Here is an 18,659-nt window from a genome sequence, read left to right as displayed (position 1 = left end):
TAAAAACCCTAGAAGAAAACCTAGGCATTACCATTCAGGACATAGGCATGGGCAAGGACTTCATGTCTAAAACACCAAAAGCAATGGCAACAAAAGACAAAATTGACAAATGGGATCTAATTAAACTAAAGAGCTTCTGCACAGCAAAAGAAACTACCATCAGAGTGAACAGGCAACCTACAAAATGGGAGAAAATTTTCGCAACCTACTCATCTGACAAAGGGCTAATATCCAGAATCTACAATGAACTCAAACAAATGTACAAGAAAAAAACAAACAACCCCATCAAAAAGTGGGCGAAGGACATGAACAGACATTTCTCAAAAGAAGACATTTATGCAGCCAAAAAACACATGAAAAAATGCTCATCATCACTGGCCATCAGAGAAATGCAAATCAAAACCACTATGAGATACCATCTCACACCAGTTAGAATGGCAATCATTAAAAAGTCAGGAAACAACAGGTGCTGGAGAGGATGTGGAGAAATAGGAACATTTTTACACTGTTGGTGGGACTGTAAACTAGTTCAACCATTGTGGAAGTCAGTGTGGCGATTTCTCAGGGATCTAGAACTAGAAATACCATTTGACCCAGCCATCCCATTACTGGGTATATACCCAAATGACTATAAATCATGCTGCTATAAAGACACATGCACACGTATGTTTATTGCGGCATTATTCACAATAGCAAAGACTTGGAACCAACCCAAATGTCCAACAGTGATAGACTGGATTAAGAAAATGTGGCACATATACACCATGGAATACTATGCAGCCATAAAAAATGATGAGTTCATGTCCTTTGTAGGGACATGGATGAAATTGGAAATCATCATTCTCAGTAAACTATCGCAAGAACAAAAAACCAAACACCACATATTCTCACTCATAGGTGGGAATTGAACAATGAGATCACATGGACACAGGAAGGGGAATATCACACTCTGGGGACTGTGGTGGGGTGGGGGGAGGGGGGAGGGATAGCATTGGGAGATATACCTAATGCTTGATGACAAGTTAGTGGGTGCAGTGCACCAGCATGGCACATGTATACATATGTAACTAACCTGCACAATGTGCACATGTACCCTAAAACTTAAAAGTATAATAAAAAACAAAACAAAACAAAACAAAAAATAGGTTTACAATAAATAAATATTTTTCATTTTAATAGAACAATATTTTTACTAATTATAATTCCCCAAAACAGATGTTATCATTTCCATATTACATCTACACAAAATATAGTTTGTCATCCTAATATTATTTATATGATAAAATTACCTTTGTGCTTATTTAGAAGCTTGTAGCCCTCACAGTATCTGCCTGATGAAGTCATCATCTTGGCTGTGTCAAGATAGGAATATGCTGCAGCAAAATCAAACTCCTTTTTACCATCCCACCAACCTTTCCGCTTAGCATAGTTTCTCATGTCTGGGTGTTCCCGGGCAATCTTGGTTGTTATGGAAAGTTGATTAGAAATATTACGAACTCCCTCTATTTTCAAAGAAGAAGAGGAGAAAGGAGAAGAAAAGTCATATTTAACATAAAGCATGTATCTGTACATCATGATTCCTAATCACTATGTAAACATGAATATAGACTTCTAAATTTTGTGCCATGGGCATCTATTACATTTTCAAAAAGATAAATGAATTACTTTTAAAATTAAACTGATTTTAAGATAATTATAGATTCACATGCAGTTATAAAAAAATAATACTGAGAGATACTGTGTACCCTTTACCCAGTTTCCCCCAATGGTAACATCTTGCCAAACTGTAGTATAATATCACAACCAGAATATTGGTATTGCTATAGTCAAGATAAAGAATACTTCCATCACCACAAGGATCCCTCATGTTGCCCTTTTATAGCCACACCTACTTATCTCCCACCCCAAATCCTTCATTAACCTCAGGTAACAGCTATTCTGTTCTCCATTTCTATAACTGTAATTTCAAGAATGTTATATAAATGGAATAATATGTAAACTTTTGGCTTTTTTTACTGAGCACAGTTCTCTAAAGATTCATCTATGTTATTGTATATATCAATAGTTTATTATTTTTATTGGTGAGTAATATTCCATGGTATGAATGTATGATAACTTGCTTACTTATTCACAAGGTAAAGGATATCTGAATTGTTCCTAGTTTTTGGTCATCATGGAAAAAGCTGCTATACTTGCGTACAGGTTCTTGTGTAAATGTATGTAAGTTTTTATTTCTCTGGGATAAATGCACAGGAGTACAGTTGCTAAGTTGTATGGTAGTTGCATGTTTAGTTTTTTTTTTTTAACTGACAAACTATTTTCTAGAGTGGCTAGCTGTACATTCTTACCTTTCAGTCACTGTGATAGAGGTGTAGTAAAATCTCTTTGGGGTTTTGCACTTCCCTAATGGCTAATAATGTTGAACATCATTTCATGCTTATTTCAAATCTGTATATCCCTTTGGGTGAAATGACTCTTCATATCTTTTGCCTATTTTCTAACTGGATTTTTTTTTTTTTACTATTGAGTTTTGACTGCTCTTTATATATTCCAGATAGTAGTCCTTTCTATAAATTTTTTTAAATTATAAATAAGTCTAGAACCAAAATATATGACTTCCAAAAATATTATGGCATGAAGCTATAAACAAAGTTTTCAACTAAAATACAAAATAGAAAAAATAAAAGCCTGTCTTAGAGATTATACTAAATGAAACAGATCACGATAAATAAAAATTGATAATGTTTTAAAAACAGCTGAAATGACAGTCTGTCAAGTAAAAATCAATGAAATTACTCTAATGAGGTCATACTTGGGATACCCTCATTACAAAAACCAGATCCAAGTCATGAAAGAATCAGATGGAAGAATTTTCTTTTTTTTCTTTCCCCTTCTCCTTCCCTCTTTTCTTTTCTTTCAACAGGGTCTCACTCTCTCGCCCAGGCTAGAGTACAGTGGCATAATAATAGCTCACTGCAGCCTCGACCTCCTGGGTTCAAGCTATCCTCCCCACCTCAGCCTCTTGAGTAGCTGGAACTATAGGTACACACCACCACACTCAGCTAATTTTCGTATTTTTTGTAGAATTGAGGTCTCACTGTGTTGCCCAAGCTGGTCTCACACTCCTGGGCTGAAGTGATCCTCCTGCCTCAGCCTCTCAAAGTGCTGGGATTATAGGCATGAGCCACCATGCCCAGCCAATAATTTTCCATCTAATAAATAATTCCCTATCATTTAACAATTTAGTTCTTGGGCTTAGTTAGTAATAGAAAGAGAAAACAGTTGGCAAAATTAATCTACAGCTAGACAATGAGACCCAATGAAGGTGTTCATTTTAGATGGCCAGGTGGCACTTTTTCAACAAAATGTATTTATTCAGTTCTCTCTTGCACGTAGTACATTTAATAAAATAAAAGTGCTCAATGGTATTATCAAGCCAATTATCACAAAAAGAAAAAGTCTAACTACAATGTTATACATTAATAAACATATATGCAAAACATAAAACAAAATGTCCATCAAAACAACTGGTAATGACCTGTTTTGAAAAATAACACCCAAATCCTCCAAAGTTCAAGGCTACCTTCATGAAGGCTTTCTGAACTCCTCTAGCTCACGATAATAACCTTTCTGTTCTCTAAATGTTCAAATCATCTATGTGTCTGTATCATGCGTGCACCATTTAACATTTTCACATGTGTATCTTATCTCTCTAGTAAACTAGGAGTCCAGAAGTTAAATACCCGAGAAGGACATGATTATGCTTAAACATAAGGCTATGTTCTAGTGATGAGATTCAAGATGAAAAGATTTAAATTCTAGGTCTTTCATTTACCACCTTAAATCACTTTACATCTCTGGCTTTCCTCACTTGAAAAATTAGAGGAATATATGATCACAAAGAAAATGAGAATGAAAAATCAAAGCATTCTAAAACAATCAAATAATGTTGTTTTATTCAAAGATATCAAACTTTTGTGTTTTACTATTGTATCAACACAGCTTTTTCAACCACCAACTCACAAACACCTGTCTCTAACCCCACTCCCATTTCCTCACCTCCACACTTACACATAAGATTTTGGAGTGCAGCCCAAAGTTTAAAGGGGAAGAAATTGTAAGGGATTATTAAAGTGAAAAAGTACTATGAAATGGCCAAGAGCTGCAGCAAAGAAAGTATATACAGGTTATATGAAATTCATATTCCCAGAGGTAATGCTACCTTTTTATCTTTTTCAAGAAAGCTCTTTATGGCACTTTTTCACTGTTCTTTCAAATTTTTAAATTTCCCTTGCAGTTCAACCCTTCATTACACTAGATTATTAATCTTGGAAGCAATTAAATGCAATATCTATAGGTAAGGGTGTATTTTATTAATTGCAAAAACAAGTTAAATCACAAAAAGTTGTCCATACCTTGTACTTTTTCTGCTGCCCAGTACTTCCCTGCAGTCTCCAGAATCCAGGCTTCATTCCTATCAGCTATCAGGAAACTGTTGTGATAGCTAAATACCATTCTACCCTCTGTGCAATTTCCACCCTGGCCATATTTTTCTAGTAAGTCAACAATGACATTGAGGGCTTTTTCAGCTGTATCAGCTCTTTCAAGGCCAAGTCTAAAACAAAAATATAAAGTTCTCATATTAAAATAAATTTCCATTATTTTTCTTAAATAATTTCATGCTCATGAGATTTTTTAGATTCAAAGTAAAATTTCTTTCAAGTTAACAGATGAAATGACATCTAACTTTAAAACTTTTCCTTCTGAAGTCAGTTTGGAATCATGGAAATAAAGTTTCTGGAGTCAAACAAACCTATCAAATTCGGTTGGTAATTCACTGTCAAGTTACTTTATCTCCGAACCTCAGATATCTCATTTGTAAAATGAGCACGATAGCCCATGAGGTTATTGTGAGAATGAGTTAAGGTGTGATTAAAGTATGTTAGGTACTTCCAATGAATTATAATTTCCTACTTCTTCCCTTCTCCCAAATAATAATATCTGAAAGCTGGGCATGGTGCCCGTGCTGGTAATCCCAGTTACTCAGGAGCTGAGGCAGGAGAATGGCTAGAGGCCAGGAGTTCAAGACAAGTATAAGCAACACAGCAAGACCCTAGTCTCTGAAAAGAAAATTTTTTTAATTAAAAATTAGCCAGGTGTGGTGGCACGTGCCTTTGATCCAAGCTACTTGGGTGACTCAGGTGGGATGATTGCTTGAGCTCAGGAATTCAAGGGCACAGTGAGCCATGATCACACCATTATACTCCAGCCTGCATGACACAGTGAGATCTCATCTCAAAAAAATAAAAATTAATTAATTTTAAAAAACCAAGCAAAACTGAGAGTCATGAAATTGCATGCCAGTACTTTAAACCATTTTGACACAAACTGCAAAGTATCAAAGCCCCCTCAAAAATAGGAAAATAAAACAAGTAAGAGTTACACAAAAATTATAAATTTAGACAAGGTCTGTAGTATAAAATGTAACAAAAAATAACCTGACAAGGTCCATTCCTAATAGTGCTTCTTCATCACAAACTTCTTCTCTTCCCCATACAGCTTCATTCCCAATGCAAACTCCATGCTCATTGGCTCCCATTTCTGCCCCCCACAACCACGCTGGGCGACTCAGGACAACAGCATATGTTTCAGGAACTTGATCAATTTCTATATATGTACACTGTAAAAAAAAAAAAAAGTCATAGCAAGAACCACAAAACCAGAAAAGTTATCAAAATCCAGAATTTAAAAAAATCAGTCAGAAGACAAAACTGTTATGAAAGAGGTAAAGGAAATATAAGTAAATTGAAATTTTCAATAATAAAGGCATTACCCTTAAAACATATTCAGAATAACCCTAAAATATTTATTCATTCAAATATTTGCTGAGCATTTCCTATTATAAAACATTCTGCCAAGAGATATGTTAGTTACAAAGATGAATCAGATAAAGATCTCACTTTTGAGAAACTAAAACTTCTACATTAAGATAAAATAAAGTATAAAGTATTAGGGTCATGAAGTGAAGACAAGGTGCTATTGGAGCTCAGGAGAAAGATGGTCTCTAGCTGTAATATCTTGAAACATTTTTGTAGATGTGTGAGTTGAAGCTTAAGGAAGTAGTTCTCAACCTCAATATCCAGTGTTTCTTGATTAGTGATATAATTACTCATATGGTAGCCTTCGAACACAAGAGTTTTGCCATAGGAATCTCACATCACATTTTGAAGTCAACCATTAGGTACGTCCACAGCAATGAAAAGAATGAGAACCACTGGTTTACAGGACAGGCTATATTTAAATATGAAGAGATAAAGTGGAAGTGGTATCACAGATGAATAAGTGGTCTTAGCAAAAGAAAAAAATATGGCATAGGATACAGAAAAAAGTCTAATATTTAATATGTTTTAATATTAGAATATCAATAAAATAAAATCTAAAAAGTATGAATTAGCAACAATAGCATAATTTGAAGCTCTCATTTTAAGTTCCACATTAAATGGTTTTTTTAAATAAGTTTTTAAAGGATCCTTTAATTAATGTGTATACTACCAAGTGACTGCATAAAATGTATATTGATAGTGTTAACATAGGGCCTAATAAACCTTTTTTGATGTGTCATAAAACTGTCATTCCCAAAGTCTGGGATGACTTTCCTATTCTACATCAAGTAGAACCTATGCCAATTCAGAATCAGAATCCTTTTTGTCCATCAAATTCCAGCTAACTCCAAGCTGAATTAAATGTTCATTCTCTTCCGCTGCCACAGCATGCTACTGTTACTTAAATTTAGCATTTAAACCATCCTATTTTATAATGGGGTATAATGCATACACATCTTATTCCTATACTAGACTCTAAGCTCCTGGAACAGAGTCTTGACAGCTGACTTTAAATCTCTTGCCCTATCTAACATGCTTGCATATGGAAAGCATTCAAATATTTATTCAAACAATGGATAATTTTATTATTGTTATTTCAACTTCCTCCAAATCACTGAAATAAAAGATCACAGTTTATTTCTGACTCATTTATTTTTCAAATGTAAACTCCTCAATTTTAACTTCTACAGTTTCTTCCAAATCGCTATTTATAGAAATAACTTTATGATATTTTTAAAAGGCATATTGCTAACAAAACATTTATTTCACCTACCTTAAGACGTTCTCCCAGGTTATCATGAACTACAGCAGGAAAATAAACCACCTCTTGTACTTCATCATAGAGTCTATCTGAATTTTTTCCAAAAATAATCCTGTTATCGACTGTTGCTGGAGGTAATGCCACGAAAGTGTCACAGGAAAAAGGTTCCATTTTTTTTAACTAAAAATTATACAGATGTTTTAAAATAAAAAAAACACTTTTAAGTATATAAAAATAAAGAGTTTTACTCAATGACCAAAGGATATTATTGCCATATCTAATTAAGGATGTTCATTAAAGCTTTGATTTTTTTATTTTTATTTTTTGGAGACAAGGTCTAGCTCTTTCACCCAGGCTGGAGTGCAGTTGTATGATCAGGGCTTACTGCAGCCTGGAACTCCTGGGCTCAGGAGATCCTCCCCCTTCTGCCTCCCAAAGCCCTGGGATTACAGGCATGAGTGACCGTGCTTGGCTGTTCATTAAAGTTTTAAATTTTGTATACTATAGCCTAAAAATCAGTAAGAATATGACTTGGGACTCAATCTTGTACTACAACTCAGTAAGAAAATGGCAATGAGAACTACCTTCTTCTACTGTATAGTTCACATTTATTCTCTAAGACCTTTCTCTCCTAAAGTCTTCCCTGAATTTCGTTTCACCATTTCCATATTTGGGAATCTGTGTACCTAGCTCTATTGTTGTAAAGGCTAGATTCCATTACATTCGTGTATATATAAGTCCCTTTACTGGACAATGAGATCCTTGAGGGCTGGCAGTATGTCTTACTAATCTTTGTATTCTCTTTGCTGGAACTTGTCTTATGGAAAAAAATCTTATGTGCCCAGTACTTCCTCAAAGGAAGGAAGAAGGGGTCTTATTTGAGCTGGGAAATAATACACATTATAATTCTGATGAGACTGAAATTTTGAAACAGACTCATTGATTCAGACAAAAATATGTCAATATAATTCCAAATTGCTGATATTTCTAGGAGAAAGTTCACATATTTAATTAATAAATCGCAATTATATACTTTAATATCTAGATTACCTCTTCAGTTGTAACTTGGAAAATCTTAGATCTTCACTTACAATAGAACACCTAAAGGTCCTTATTTTGCTGCCAGAACAGACACATTGTTTTACAGAGTTTCCTTCTTTCCTTTAATAATGACAAAACCTTAAAATGGCTTTACACAGGCAGATGCTAGCAACTTAAAAACAAAATTTAAATATAATAAATAAAAGTCAAAATTTAAACAAAATGACTAAATAAAAACTTCAGACTGAAACTCTTAAGGGTTTTCCTCTTCTCCTCAGTGACGAGAAGTCTGATGTCTTGATGGCTTCTGTTATTTTCTTTCTGTATTTCAACTCTTATGTCCTGGATCTCCTTCTATTTGTGTTTTATAGTTAGTTCTATCACTATATAACTTTGGCAGACTATTTAATCTCTCTCTTACCTATGCCTTCTGCCTCATCAGAAAAATAAGACACTATTTGATGGGCTGTTATGAGAACTTAAGGCAACACGTAAAGTGTTTTGCACAGTGCATAGAACATAGTAGATACTCACATGAAAGCTGTTATTGTTATTATTTGGTAGGAGAGAAAATTTCTCATAAAGCCTTATTCTTTTTTTTTTTTTTTTTTTTTTGATGGAGTTTAACTCTTGTTGCCCGGGCTGGAGTGCAATGGCGCAGTCTTGGCTCACTGCAACCTCTGCCTCCCGGGTTCAAGTGATTCTCCTGCCTCAGCCTCCCGAGTAGCTGGGATTACAGGCGCGTGCCACCACACCCGGCTAATTTTTTGTATTTTTAGTAGAGATGGGGTTTCACCATGTTGGCCAGGCTGGTCTTGAACTCCTGACCTCAGGTGATCCACCCACCTTGGCCTCCCAAAGTGCTGGGATTACAGGCGTGAGCTACCGCGCCCGGCCAAGGTTTATTCTTAACATTACCCTGATAGAGAACTTGGTTGGTGGATCACCTGCTGCAGTAGCAGCCACGTCCACTCAAAAACCTGGAGTCCCAAGGGCCATCAAGCTGCAATAGTAACCTGAGCTGCCTAACTGGGGTCGTAGGGAAAGCTAAGGAAACTTGCCCCCTGGTTAGAATTGCACCTAGCCCACTGAGGAGGTGAAGCCTTGAGAGACTTTACCAACTCCTAACGCGTATTCGTCATTCAATAAGTATTTATTGAACGTCTTTCGGCGCCAGTACCGTACAGCTGGGTACAAAATAGGGCCTCCGTTCTTGCAGAGCTGTCTGTCATTCTATTTCACGCGCTCTTAGTTCAGCCGGCGCTTTCAGAAACATCATATTGTTGGATTCTCGCAAGCATACTACGGTTAGGGCCGGAATTATTATCTTCATAACATAGATGAGAAAAACAGTGCAGAAAAGCTTTTGCAGCTCGAGTCAGAGTCCACAGAAAGTAATGGGCTCGAGCTTCAAGCACCTTTGGTCGAAGGGCCGCCGCGGTCCACCCCGCACCCCGGCCCTGGGCGCTCAAACCGCAGCCGGTGCAGCTGGGCTCCGGAGCCCCTCGGTCAAGCAGTGCCGCGCCACAGTTGGGTCTTCCCGGTTTCTGTCTCAACTATGCACGCCCCTCCCCCGTGCGCGCCCCTCACCTGGCCTCCCAGCTACCCGAAGTGACAGGTGGACGGGGGGAGGAGTGGCCAGTGGAGGCATCAGTTGCCGGAAGCTGTCACCTTTGATCTCGGAAGTTCCCCCTTGCTGCTGGAAACGCAGTTCCGGTTAGGCGGCTGAGTTTGTTTACGTTGCTTACAGATCTAGCCCCTGCTTTCCCTAGTTCCAGTTCCAAGATGGGGAAATCCTTCGCCAACTTCATGTGCAAGAAAGACTTTCATCCTGCCTCCAAATCCAATATCAAAAAAGTGAGTAAACAGACCCGGGGAGGGATTAGGCCCACAGGGACCGCCTTCCCAGAGGCTGCTGGAAGTGAAAGTGATGGTGTCTCTGAGATCCCTAGGACAGCCTCCGCTTCTCGAGGCCTAAAGCCCTGGTGGTCTCGCCTTTCTCTGCTGAGCAGCTCGCTGACGCAGCGGGTCCTCAGCGTTTATTCTGCAACAGCGAGGAGACCGGTGGCCTAGAGAATCTTTGTCGGCCAGAATGCAAATCCATAATATGTGAAGACTAATGTCAAAATTCCTCAGTACTTCCTTCAGCTGATTCTGGTTTTTTGTCTTTTCGGATCCCAGGGATCACGGCTTCTGAACTCTACTTTTCTGTACAAAGAAGCCTCCCCGTTTATTTAAGATAGATCTTTAAAAAATTTACCCAATAATCTAGTGTCTTTTTGATGACCTCGTTGAAGTTTAGTGTTTTACATAATTACAGGTCTACCAGTTGTAATACTTTGGTGAATATCATAGTAATGAAAAGCAAAAGAGTGAAGTAGAAAGAATCAGCTTTGGAGTCAAACCTGGATTCTAGTTATTCGAGCAGTCACTTTTAGCCTTAAGACCTTGCACAAAATATTTGTAATATCTGACCCTCAGTCTTCTAATCTGTAAATTAAGGATGATTGACTTAATTGTGAGGATTAAGTGAAATAGTGAAGATAAAGGATTTGAAACAACGTAGGCATCTATCACTGTGTCCACTACAGAGAGGAGGTGCTCAGTAAAATGTTGATTGCCCCTACATAGAAACTTGTGAAAATAACTAAGCTTTTATTTGTTTTTAGAACGAGTTGAGGTGATGAGATACTGCTATATACTCTCACTTCTAGACCAGTGATTCTCAACTTTTTTTCACTGTTACCTTCCTAAGGAGTCTTATTAAACATTTTTTCTTAATAACTCCCCCATGAAATTTTAGTAACACAGATACACCTTGAAAGCTCTTTGGTAACCATCCAGCCCCATCACCTCATTTTATAAATGAGGAAACAAATTTGCCAAGAGTTACACAGCTAGTTAAATGTTGTACCAGAACTAGGATCTGGAACACCTGATTAACCCAGTGATTTTTTTCCACTGCACCAGTTTGTGTTTGTGTGGTTGCAACTGTGGGAGGGAGAGGTTTCTTGTATTTGGTTGGCTCAATAACTTTTGACACCAAACACAGACATTTCCTTTCTCTGCATACTTAGGGGGTCAGCTGTTACTATTTTTACAAGAATGAAGAGATTAGATGGAATTCAGGTGCTTGCTTATTTGCTGTTTATATTTAGAGACAAATATACCTGAGAAATCATAATTTTTTACTGGAACTTTTGACATTTCGCTTTATAAATTTCAGTGTATCAGCTTTCTTACAAGAAAAAAGAAATCCACGGAGAATAACTTTTGCAAGTCCGCTATGAGAAATTCAGTAAAGCAGTTATAGGCTTAGAACCTACATTCTTCTCATCTGTGTAAAGTGTTATGTAAAATGTACCAAATATTGTTGGCCTCTTTGATCTGTTTTATACTTTTCCCAGGATAGAGGAGAAGAATGAAATGTTTTTGATTAGCAGACCTTTCTAGATAGTTAACACTTTATGGGGAGAGGGGGTAACCTCTAGCATTCTTTATTAACTAAGGATAAAGGAACTATATTAAATGAAGATAAATAGAAAAATTTATTAGGGTAGGAGGAAACTTTTGGAGGTGATGGATATGTTTATAGTGTAGATTGTGGCGATGTTTCACAGGGATATACTTGTCACCAAACTCAGGTTGTATACATTAAATACGTACAGCTTTTTATATGTCATACTCCAGTAAAGTTTTTTTTGTGTTTTTTTTTTAAGAAATAGAAGTGGAAGAAACAAAGGAGTTTGATCAAAGAGTGCAAAAGAGTTCCACCATGAAAATTTTAAGGGCCAGGTATGGTGGCTCATACCTATAATTCCAACACTTTGAGAGGCCAGGAATTCAAGACCAGCATAGGCAACAAAGTGAGACCCCATCTATATTTAAAAAGAAAGAAAGAAAGAAAATTCTAATTGTAAAATTAGGCATGTTGGGTTTATTAAAGTCCAGTAGGTTCTTTTTTTCCTTGTTTGTTTTCAGTTTCCCAAGCTTATAAAAAGTCCAGTAGGTTTTAAGGTCTCATTTGTTCACCAAAAATAAGAGTGAATGCTGTATATCTGCTGGTCACTCTGTTGTGTATTGTTATGCGCTGCCTCAATCATTTATGTCACAGGATACACTGTTTTGTTCAGCTGTTCTTTTTTTTTCTTGATTTTGTTAATGAAGGAAGCAGTTAATTTACATTGTGGTCCAAGCTCTTTAGTCTTCTTGTGGACTGGCAAACAGTTCATAAACTGGCTATTGACAATTGCATCACTGTAAACTCCCTTTTTTGTGAAACTCTCTGTTCCCTTAGCTGTAATAACTACTCTCTTCTAGTTTTCCGGCTCTCTTATTAGACTGTTCTTTTCCCATCAACTTCACTGGATCTTTATTCTTAGCCTGCTCCTAAAATATAAGTGTTCCCCAGAGTTTCATCCTTGGCCCACTTCTTGCTTACTTAGTATGCTTGCCCCAAGCAATCACATCCAACTAGCCTGTTTTAACTAGCCTGTTTACTCATGACTCAAATCTGCAGTCCCAGTTTTCTCTTCTTAACTTTGATGTGGCTCAAGACAGCTATCTACTAGACATTTGCATCTTGATGTCCTATAGGCACCTCAAACTCAACATATCTGATATAAAAGTTTTTTACCCCAAATCAGCCCTTTTTATACTTGCTATCTCATATGGGTAGAAATATAGATAGTAAAACAATCCTTCATCCTGTTACCCAAACCAGAAGCTCAGGATTCATCCCTTTTCCCATCACTCCTTTATCTAGTCAATCACTGAATGCTATTGGTCTTACCTTCCAAATATCTCTTGAATCCATCTTTCCTTTCTGTCACTGCTGCTTGTGTCTTAATTCAGACTCTCATCATCTTTCACCTATATCGTTGCATTTCCTAAGTGGTTCTACTGCCTCCAATCTTGAGTCCTCTCAAACCCATTCACTACACAGCCATCAGAATAGTCATTTTTCATTTTAACAGCTCTGCTGAGATAAATTTACGTATCATACAAACACCCATGTAAAATGTACAATTTAGTGGTTTTTAAAATATATTCATGGAGTTAAGTAATCATTACCACAAACAATTTTAGAAGTTTGTCATCACCCCAAAAAGAAACCCCCACTGGGCACGGTGGCTCACACCTGTAATCTCTGCACTTTGGGTGGCTGAGGTGGGTGGATCACCCGAGGTCAGGAATTCAAGACAGCCTGGCCAACATGGTGAAACCCTGTCTCTACTAAAAGTACAAAAATTAGCTGGGTGTGGTGGCGAGCGCTTGTAATCCCAGCTACTTGGGAGGCTGAGGTGGGAGAATCGCATGAACCTGGGAGGCGGAGATTGCAGTGAGCCAAGATTGCACCACTGCACTCCAGCCTGGGTGACAGTGAGACACTGACTCAAAAAAAAAAAAAGAAACCCGCATACCTGTTAGTCACTCCCATTTCTCCTTAACTCTTCTCCCTCTCTCCAGCCCTAGGCAAGCACTAATCTACTTTCTGTTAGTGGATTTGCCTATTCTGGAAATTCATTTAAATGGAATCATGCAATCTGTGGTCTTTTGTGACTGGCTACTCTCACCATAATGTTTTTGAAGTTTATCCATGGTATGGCATGTATTGGTACTTTTTCCTTTTTATTGCTAAATAATATTCCATTATATGGATGTAAGTTATTTCGATAGAATTGTCTTTTTTTAAGCACAAATCTGATCTCTTTCAGCCCGTTATTAAAATATTACAGGATTGAGTCCAAGTAATCTCACTCCATCGTTTTTCTGCTTCTCCCCTCCTACTATTCTCCCACCTCAGATTTATTTATTTATTTATTTATTTATTTATTTATTTATTTATTTGAGATGGAGACTCACTCTGTTGCCCAGGCTAGAGTGCAGTGATGCAGTCTCAGCTCACTGAAGCCTCTACCTCCCAGGCTTAGGTGATTCTCCTGCCTCAGCTTTCCAAGTAGCTGGGATTACAGATACACACCACCACGCCTGGCTAATTTTTGTATTTTTAGTAGAGATGGAGTTTCACCATGTCGGCCAGGCTGGTCTCAGACTCCTGACTTAAGGTGATCTGCCCACCTCAGCCCAACCTAAGATTTTATATGTTAGTAATATTGAACTACTTACGTTCTATTTTATGTCTCTGGGCCTTTGCCTGAGTCATTCTCTCTGCCAGTTATATCTTGCCCTGTTTTTTTCCTTGGCCATGCCTTGATCCTTTTCAAAACCCTGTCAAATGTGTGTGAAATTACCTGTGTATTGAGTTCTTGCAGCAAAGTTTTTAATAGCAAAATACTGGAAATTTCTTAAGTGCCCATTTATACAGTAGGAGATAAATAAATTATAAATTATGGTATAGTCCCACAATATGCAACTTTACCACCCAAAAGAAGAAAGTGTTTGTTTACTGATCCATATTAGTCTTGTATTAGTATTAGTCTGTTCTCATGCTGCTATGAAGAAATACCTGAGACTGGGTAATTTATAAGGAAAGAATTTTAATTGACTTGCAGTTCTGCAGGGCTGGGGAGGCCTCAGGAAACTTAAAATCATGGCAGAAGGGGAAGCAAACACGTCTTTCTTCACATGGTGACAGCAAGGAGAAATGCCGAGCAAAAGAGGAAAAGCTCCTTTTCTCATGGTTTTATCCATCAAATTTCCTGAGAACTCACTCACTATCACGAAAACACCATGGAGGTAACAGCCCCTATGATTCAGTTACCTCCCATCGGGTTCCTCCCACGATACACGGGGATTATGGGAACTACAATTCAAGATGAGATTGGGTGGGGACACAGCCAAACCTTATCATTCCACCCCAGCCCCTTCCAGATCACATGTCTTCACATTTCAAAACACAATCCTGCCCTTAACAACAGTCCACCAAAGTCTTAACTCATTCCAGCATTAACTCAAACGTCTAAGTCCAAAGTCTCATGTAAGACAAGGCAAGTCCCTTCCACCTATGAGCCTGTAAAATCAAAAGCAAGTTAATGACTTCCTGGGTACAACAGGAGTACAGGCATTGGGTAAATACACCCATCCCCAATGGGACAATTTGGACAAAACAAAGGGGCTACAGGCCCCATGCAAGTCCAAAATCCAATAGGGCAGTCATTAAACCTTAAAGTTCCAAAAGGATCTCCTTTGACTTCATGTCTCATATCCAGGGTGTGCTGATGCAAGAGGTAGGCTCCCACAGCCTTGGGCAGCTCTGCCCCTGTGGCTTTGCAGGGTATAACCCCCCTCCTGGATGCTTTCATGGGCTGGTGTTGAGTGTCTGTGGCTTTTCCAGGCACATGGTACAAGTTGGTGGATCTACTATACTGGGGTCTGGAGGACAGGGGCCCTCTTCTCACAGCTCCACTAGGCAGTACCCCAGTAGGGACTCTGTGTGGGGGCTCCGACCCCACATTTCCCTTCCGCACTGCCCTAGTAGAGGTTCTCCAAGAGGGTTCCACCCCTGCAGCAAACATCTGCCTGAACATCCAGGTGTTTCCATACATCTTCTGAAATCTAGGCAGAGGTTCCCAAACCTCAGTTCTTGCCTTCTGCGCACCTGCAGGCCCAACATCACATGGAAGCTGCCAAGGTTTGGGGCTTGCATTCTCTGAAGCAGTGGCCATAGCTGGAGTGGCTAGAATGCAGGGCACAAAGACCAAAGGTTGTACACAGCAGTTGAGAGGCTGGACCCTGCCCAGGAAACCACTTTTTTCCTTCTCCTAGGCCTCCAGGCCTATGATGGGAGGGGCTGCTGTGAAGGTCTCTGACATATCCTGGAGACATTTTCCCTTGTCTTGGTGATTAACATTCGACTTCTCATTATTTATGCAAATTTCTGCAGCCGGCTTGAATTTCTCCCCAGAAAATAGGGTTTTCTTCTCTATTGCGTTGTCAGGCTGCAGAATTTCCAGAATTTTATGCTGTGCTTCCTCTTGAATGCTTTACTGCTTAGAAATTTCTTCTACCGGATACCTTAAGTCATCTCTCTCAAGTTCAAAGTTCCACAGATCTCTGGGGCAGAGGCAAAATGCCACCAGTTTCTTTGCCTAGCAAGAGAGACTTTTACTCCACTTCCCAAAAGGTTTCCCATCTCCATCTGAGACCACCTCATCCTGGACTTCATTGTCCATATTACTATCAGCATTTTGGTTAAAGCCATTCAACAAGTCTCTAGGAAGTTCCATACTTTCCCACATCTTCCTGTTTTCTGAGCACTCCAATTCTCTAGGAAGTTCCAAAGTTTCCCACATTTTCCTGTTCCAACCTCCACCTGTTACCCAGTTCTAAAGTCACTTCCACATTTTCGGGTATCCTTTTAGCAGCACCCCATTCTACCTATACCAATTTACTATATTAGTCTATTCTCACGCTGCTATGAAGAAATGACCAAGACTGAGTAATTTATAAAGGCAAGAGGTTTAATTGACAGGAAACTTAACAATCATGGCAGAAGGGGAAGCAAACATGTCCTTCCTCACATGGTAGCAGTGAGGAGAAGTGCTGAACAAAAGAGGAAAAACCCCTTATAAAACCATCAGATCTTGTGAGAACTCACGCACTGTCATGAGAACAGCATGAAGTGTAACCGCCCCCATGATTCAATTACATCCCACCGGGTCCCTCCCATGACACATGGGGATTATGGGAACTACGATTCAAGATGAGATTTGTGTGGGGACACAGCCAAACCATATCAGATCTCCATGGTATATAATTTTATTTTATATATATTTTGTGTGCGTGTGTGTGTTTGCGTAAAGTATGTTACCATTTATATAAGAAGAATGTGGTATATGTTCTTTTGCATATATATATATATATTAGAACATCTTGGAAGGATATATAAGAAATGTATAACATTGACTACCTATGAATATAGTTAATATAATTTAAACTATAAATACAGCTTTGAAAAAACCAAAACTTGCTATAAAGCATTCTGTGGACTGGGCACAGTGGCTTACGCCTGTAATCCCGGCACTTGGGGAGGCTGAGGCAGGCGGATTGCCTGAGGTCAGGAGTTCAAGACCAGCCTGGCCAACATAGCGAAACCCCTTCTCTACTAAAAATACAAAAAAATTAGTTTGGTGTGGTGGCAGGGTCCTGTAATCCCAGCTACTCCGGAGGCTGAGGCAGGAAAATCACTTCAACCTGGGAGGAAGAGGTTGCAGTGAGCCAAGATCATGCCATTGCACTCCAGTCTGGGTGATAGCCAGACTTCGTCTCAAAAATAAAAAGAACTCGTATCAAGACACTTCAGATTTTTCAGGTGTTAATTTGTAATGATATAATTATGGCCAAATTGGATTATGTTGTAAACTTTCAGCCAAGTTTATCCAGCTCTTGGCCTGTGGCTCACATGTGGCCCAGGACGGCTTTGAATGCGGCCCAACACAAATTCGTAAACTTTCTTAAAACATTATGAGATTTTTTTGCCCTTTTTTTTTTTTTAGCTCATTGGCTATCGTTAGTATATTTTGTGTGGCCCAAGACAGTTCTTCTTCTTCCACTGTGTATTAGTGTGTTTTCTGTGGCCCAGGGAAGCCAAAAGATTGGGCACTCCTGCTTTAAACAATTGCATTTTATATTTTATTATACAAGAAAAGCAAAGTTTGTTTAATTTAAATCCAACAATTTAATTTGCATTTTTACCTCACTAATCTAGGTATGGATGGCAGAACAGAAAATATCATATGATAAGAAGAAACAAGAAGAATTGATGCAGCAATATCTTAAAGAACAAGAATCATATGATAATAGGTAAGAAATTCTGTTATGCCAGTATATCTAGAATTACCAATTTCATGGGAATAATTTCCTACTGAATGATATATTAAGTCAGTTTTTTGGAATCAAATACCCAATTATAGGATTTGTGTCTTTCCCTGAGGGCTATCTCTTTTACTCTCATACCTGTAGATGGCCACTTTTTCCAGCTTTACCCATAATTCACGTAAAATATAGATTCACGTGACTCATATACAGTCTTTGAGCAAGTCTCAAATTAGGCAAAGCTTAGAAGAACAATCATGTCTACACTTGAACTGCTGAGACCTCTTACAAACTTATTTCTTTAACACACTCAAAAGATACCCAGCATACTTTCAAGAGGAAAAGTAAAGTGACTTTATTTGACACGCATGTCATTGTTCTGTTAAAAGCTGTTTCGTGGCTAGAGTTCTTCATTGGTGTCTTCTAACATGGTACCTGCCTTTAGCTATTGTGTTTCTATATGCAGATCTAACACTGAAGCTGGTTTCTCTTGGTTAATCTTAAGCCACTGAATAGTGGTGTTTTGGTAAATTGTCCATGAAGTTCAGTTTTCAATCAAAATATGGAATTTAGCAAAGTAATACTAAACTATTACTATTTAAAATATAATATATTGAGAGGAAAGTTAAAGAAATAAAAGTTAAGTAGCTTTCTCACTAATTTTATTTAATCTTAGTCACTTTTATTGAGTACTCCAT

The 18,659-nt window shown here is 38.2% G+C and overlaps 2 protein-coding genes across 3 annotated transcripts in view; one reads left to right on the top strand and one right to left on the bottom strand.

Annotated features, from left to right (window-relative positions):
* SCRN3 (secernin 3) overlaps positions 1 to 9,524 on the bottom strand; it is a 33,988-nt gene extending 24,464 nt beyond the window's left edge. Inside the window, 6 exon segments of the mRNA XM_009443784.5 lie at positions 1,290 to 1,502; positions 4,416 to 4,615; positions 5,499 to 5,680; positions 7,156 to 7,323; positions 9,370 to 9,386; positions 9,389 to 9,524. Coding sequence (XP_009442059.2) covers positions 1,290 to 1,502; positions 4,416 to 4,615; positions 5,499 to 5,680; positions 7,156 to 7,323; positions 9,370 to 9,386; positions 9,389 to 9,416 — 808 coding nt within the window. The 5' untranslated portion in view covers positions 9,417 to 9,524.
* Positions 9,525 to 9,853: 329 nt separating this feature from the next.
* CIR1 (corepressor interacting with RBPJ, CIR1) overlaps positions 9,854 to 18,659 on the top strand; it is a 48,205-nt gene continuing 39,399 nt past the window's right edge. Inside the window, exons 1-2 of one of the 2 annotated variants that reach the window (XM_063791309.1) lie at positions 9,854 to 10,041; positions 17,855 to 17,949. Coding sequence is in view for 1 of the 2 variants with exons in the window: in XM_001148591.7 (XP_001148591.3) it covers positions 9,970 to 10,041; positions 17,855 to 17,949 (167 nt within the window). In the remaining variant the exon portion in view is untranslated. The remainder of the gene's footprint in view (positions 10,042 to 17,854; positions 17,950 to 18,659) is intronic. The other variant, XM_001148591.7, reaches the window with a different exon arrangement.

Source organism: Pan troglodytes, chromosome 13, assembly GCF_028858775.2.
Source record: "Pan troglodytes isolate AG18354 chromosome 13, NHGRI_mPanTro3-v2.0_pri, whole genome shotgun sequence".
NCBI lineage: Eukaryota > Metazoa > Chordata > Mammalia > Primates > Hominidae > Pan > Pan troglodytes.
Note: the sequence above shows the minus strand (reverse complement) of the source record. Positions and strands in the feature narration are given on the sequence as shown.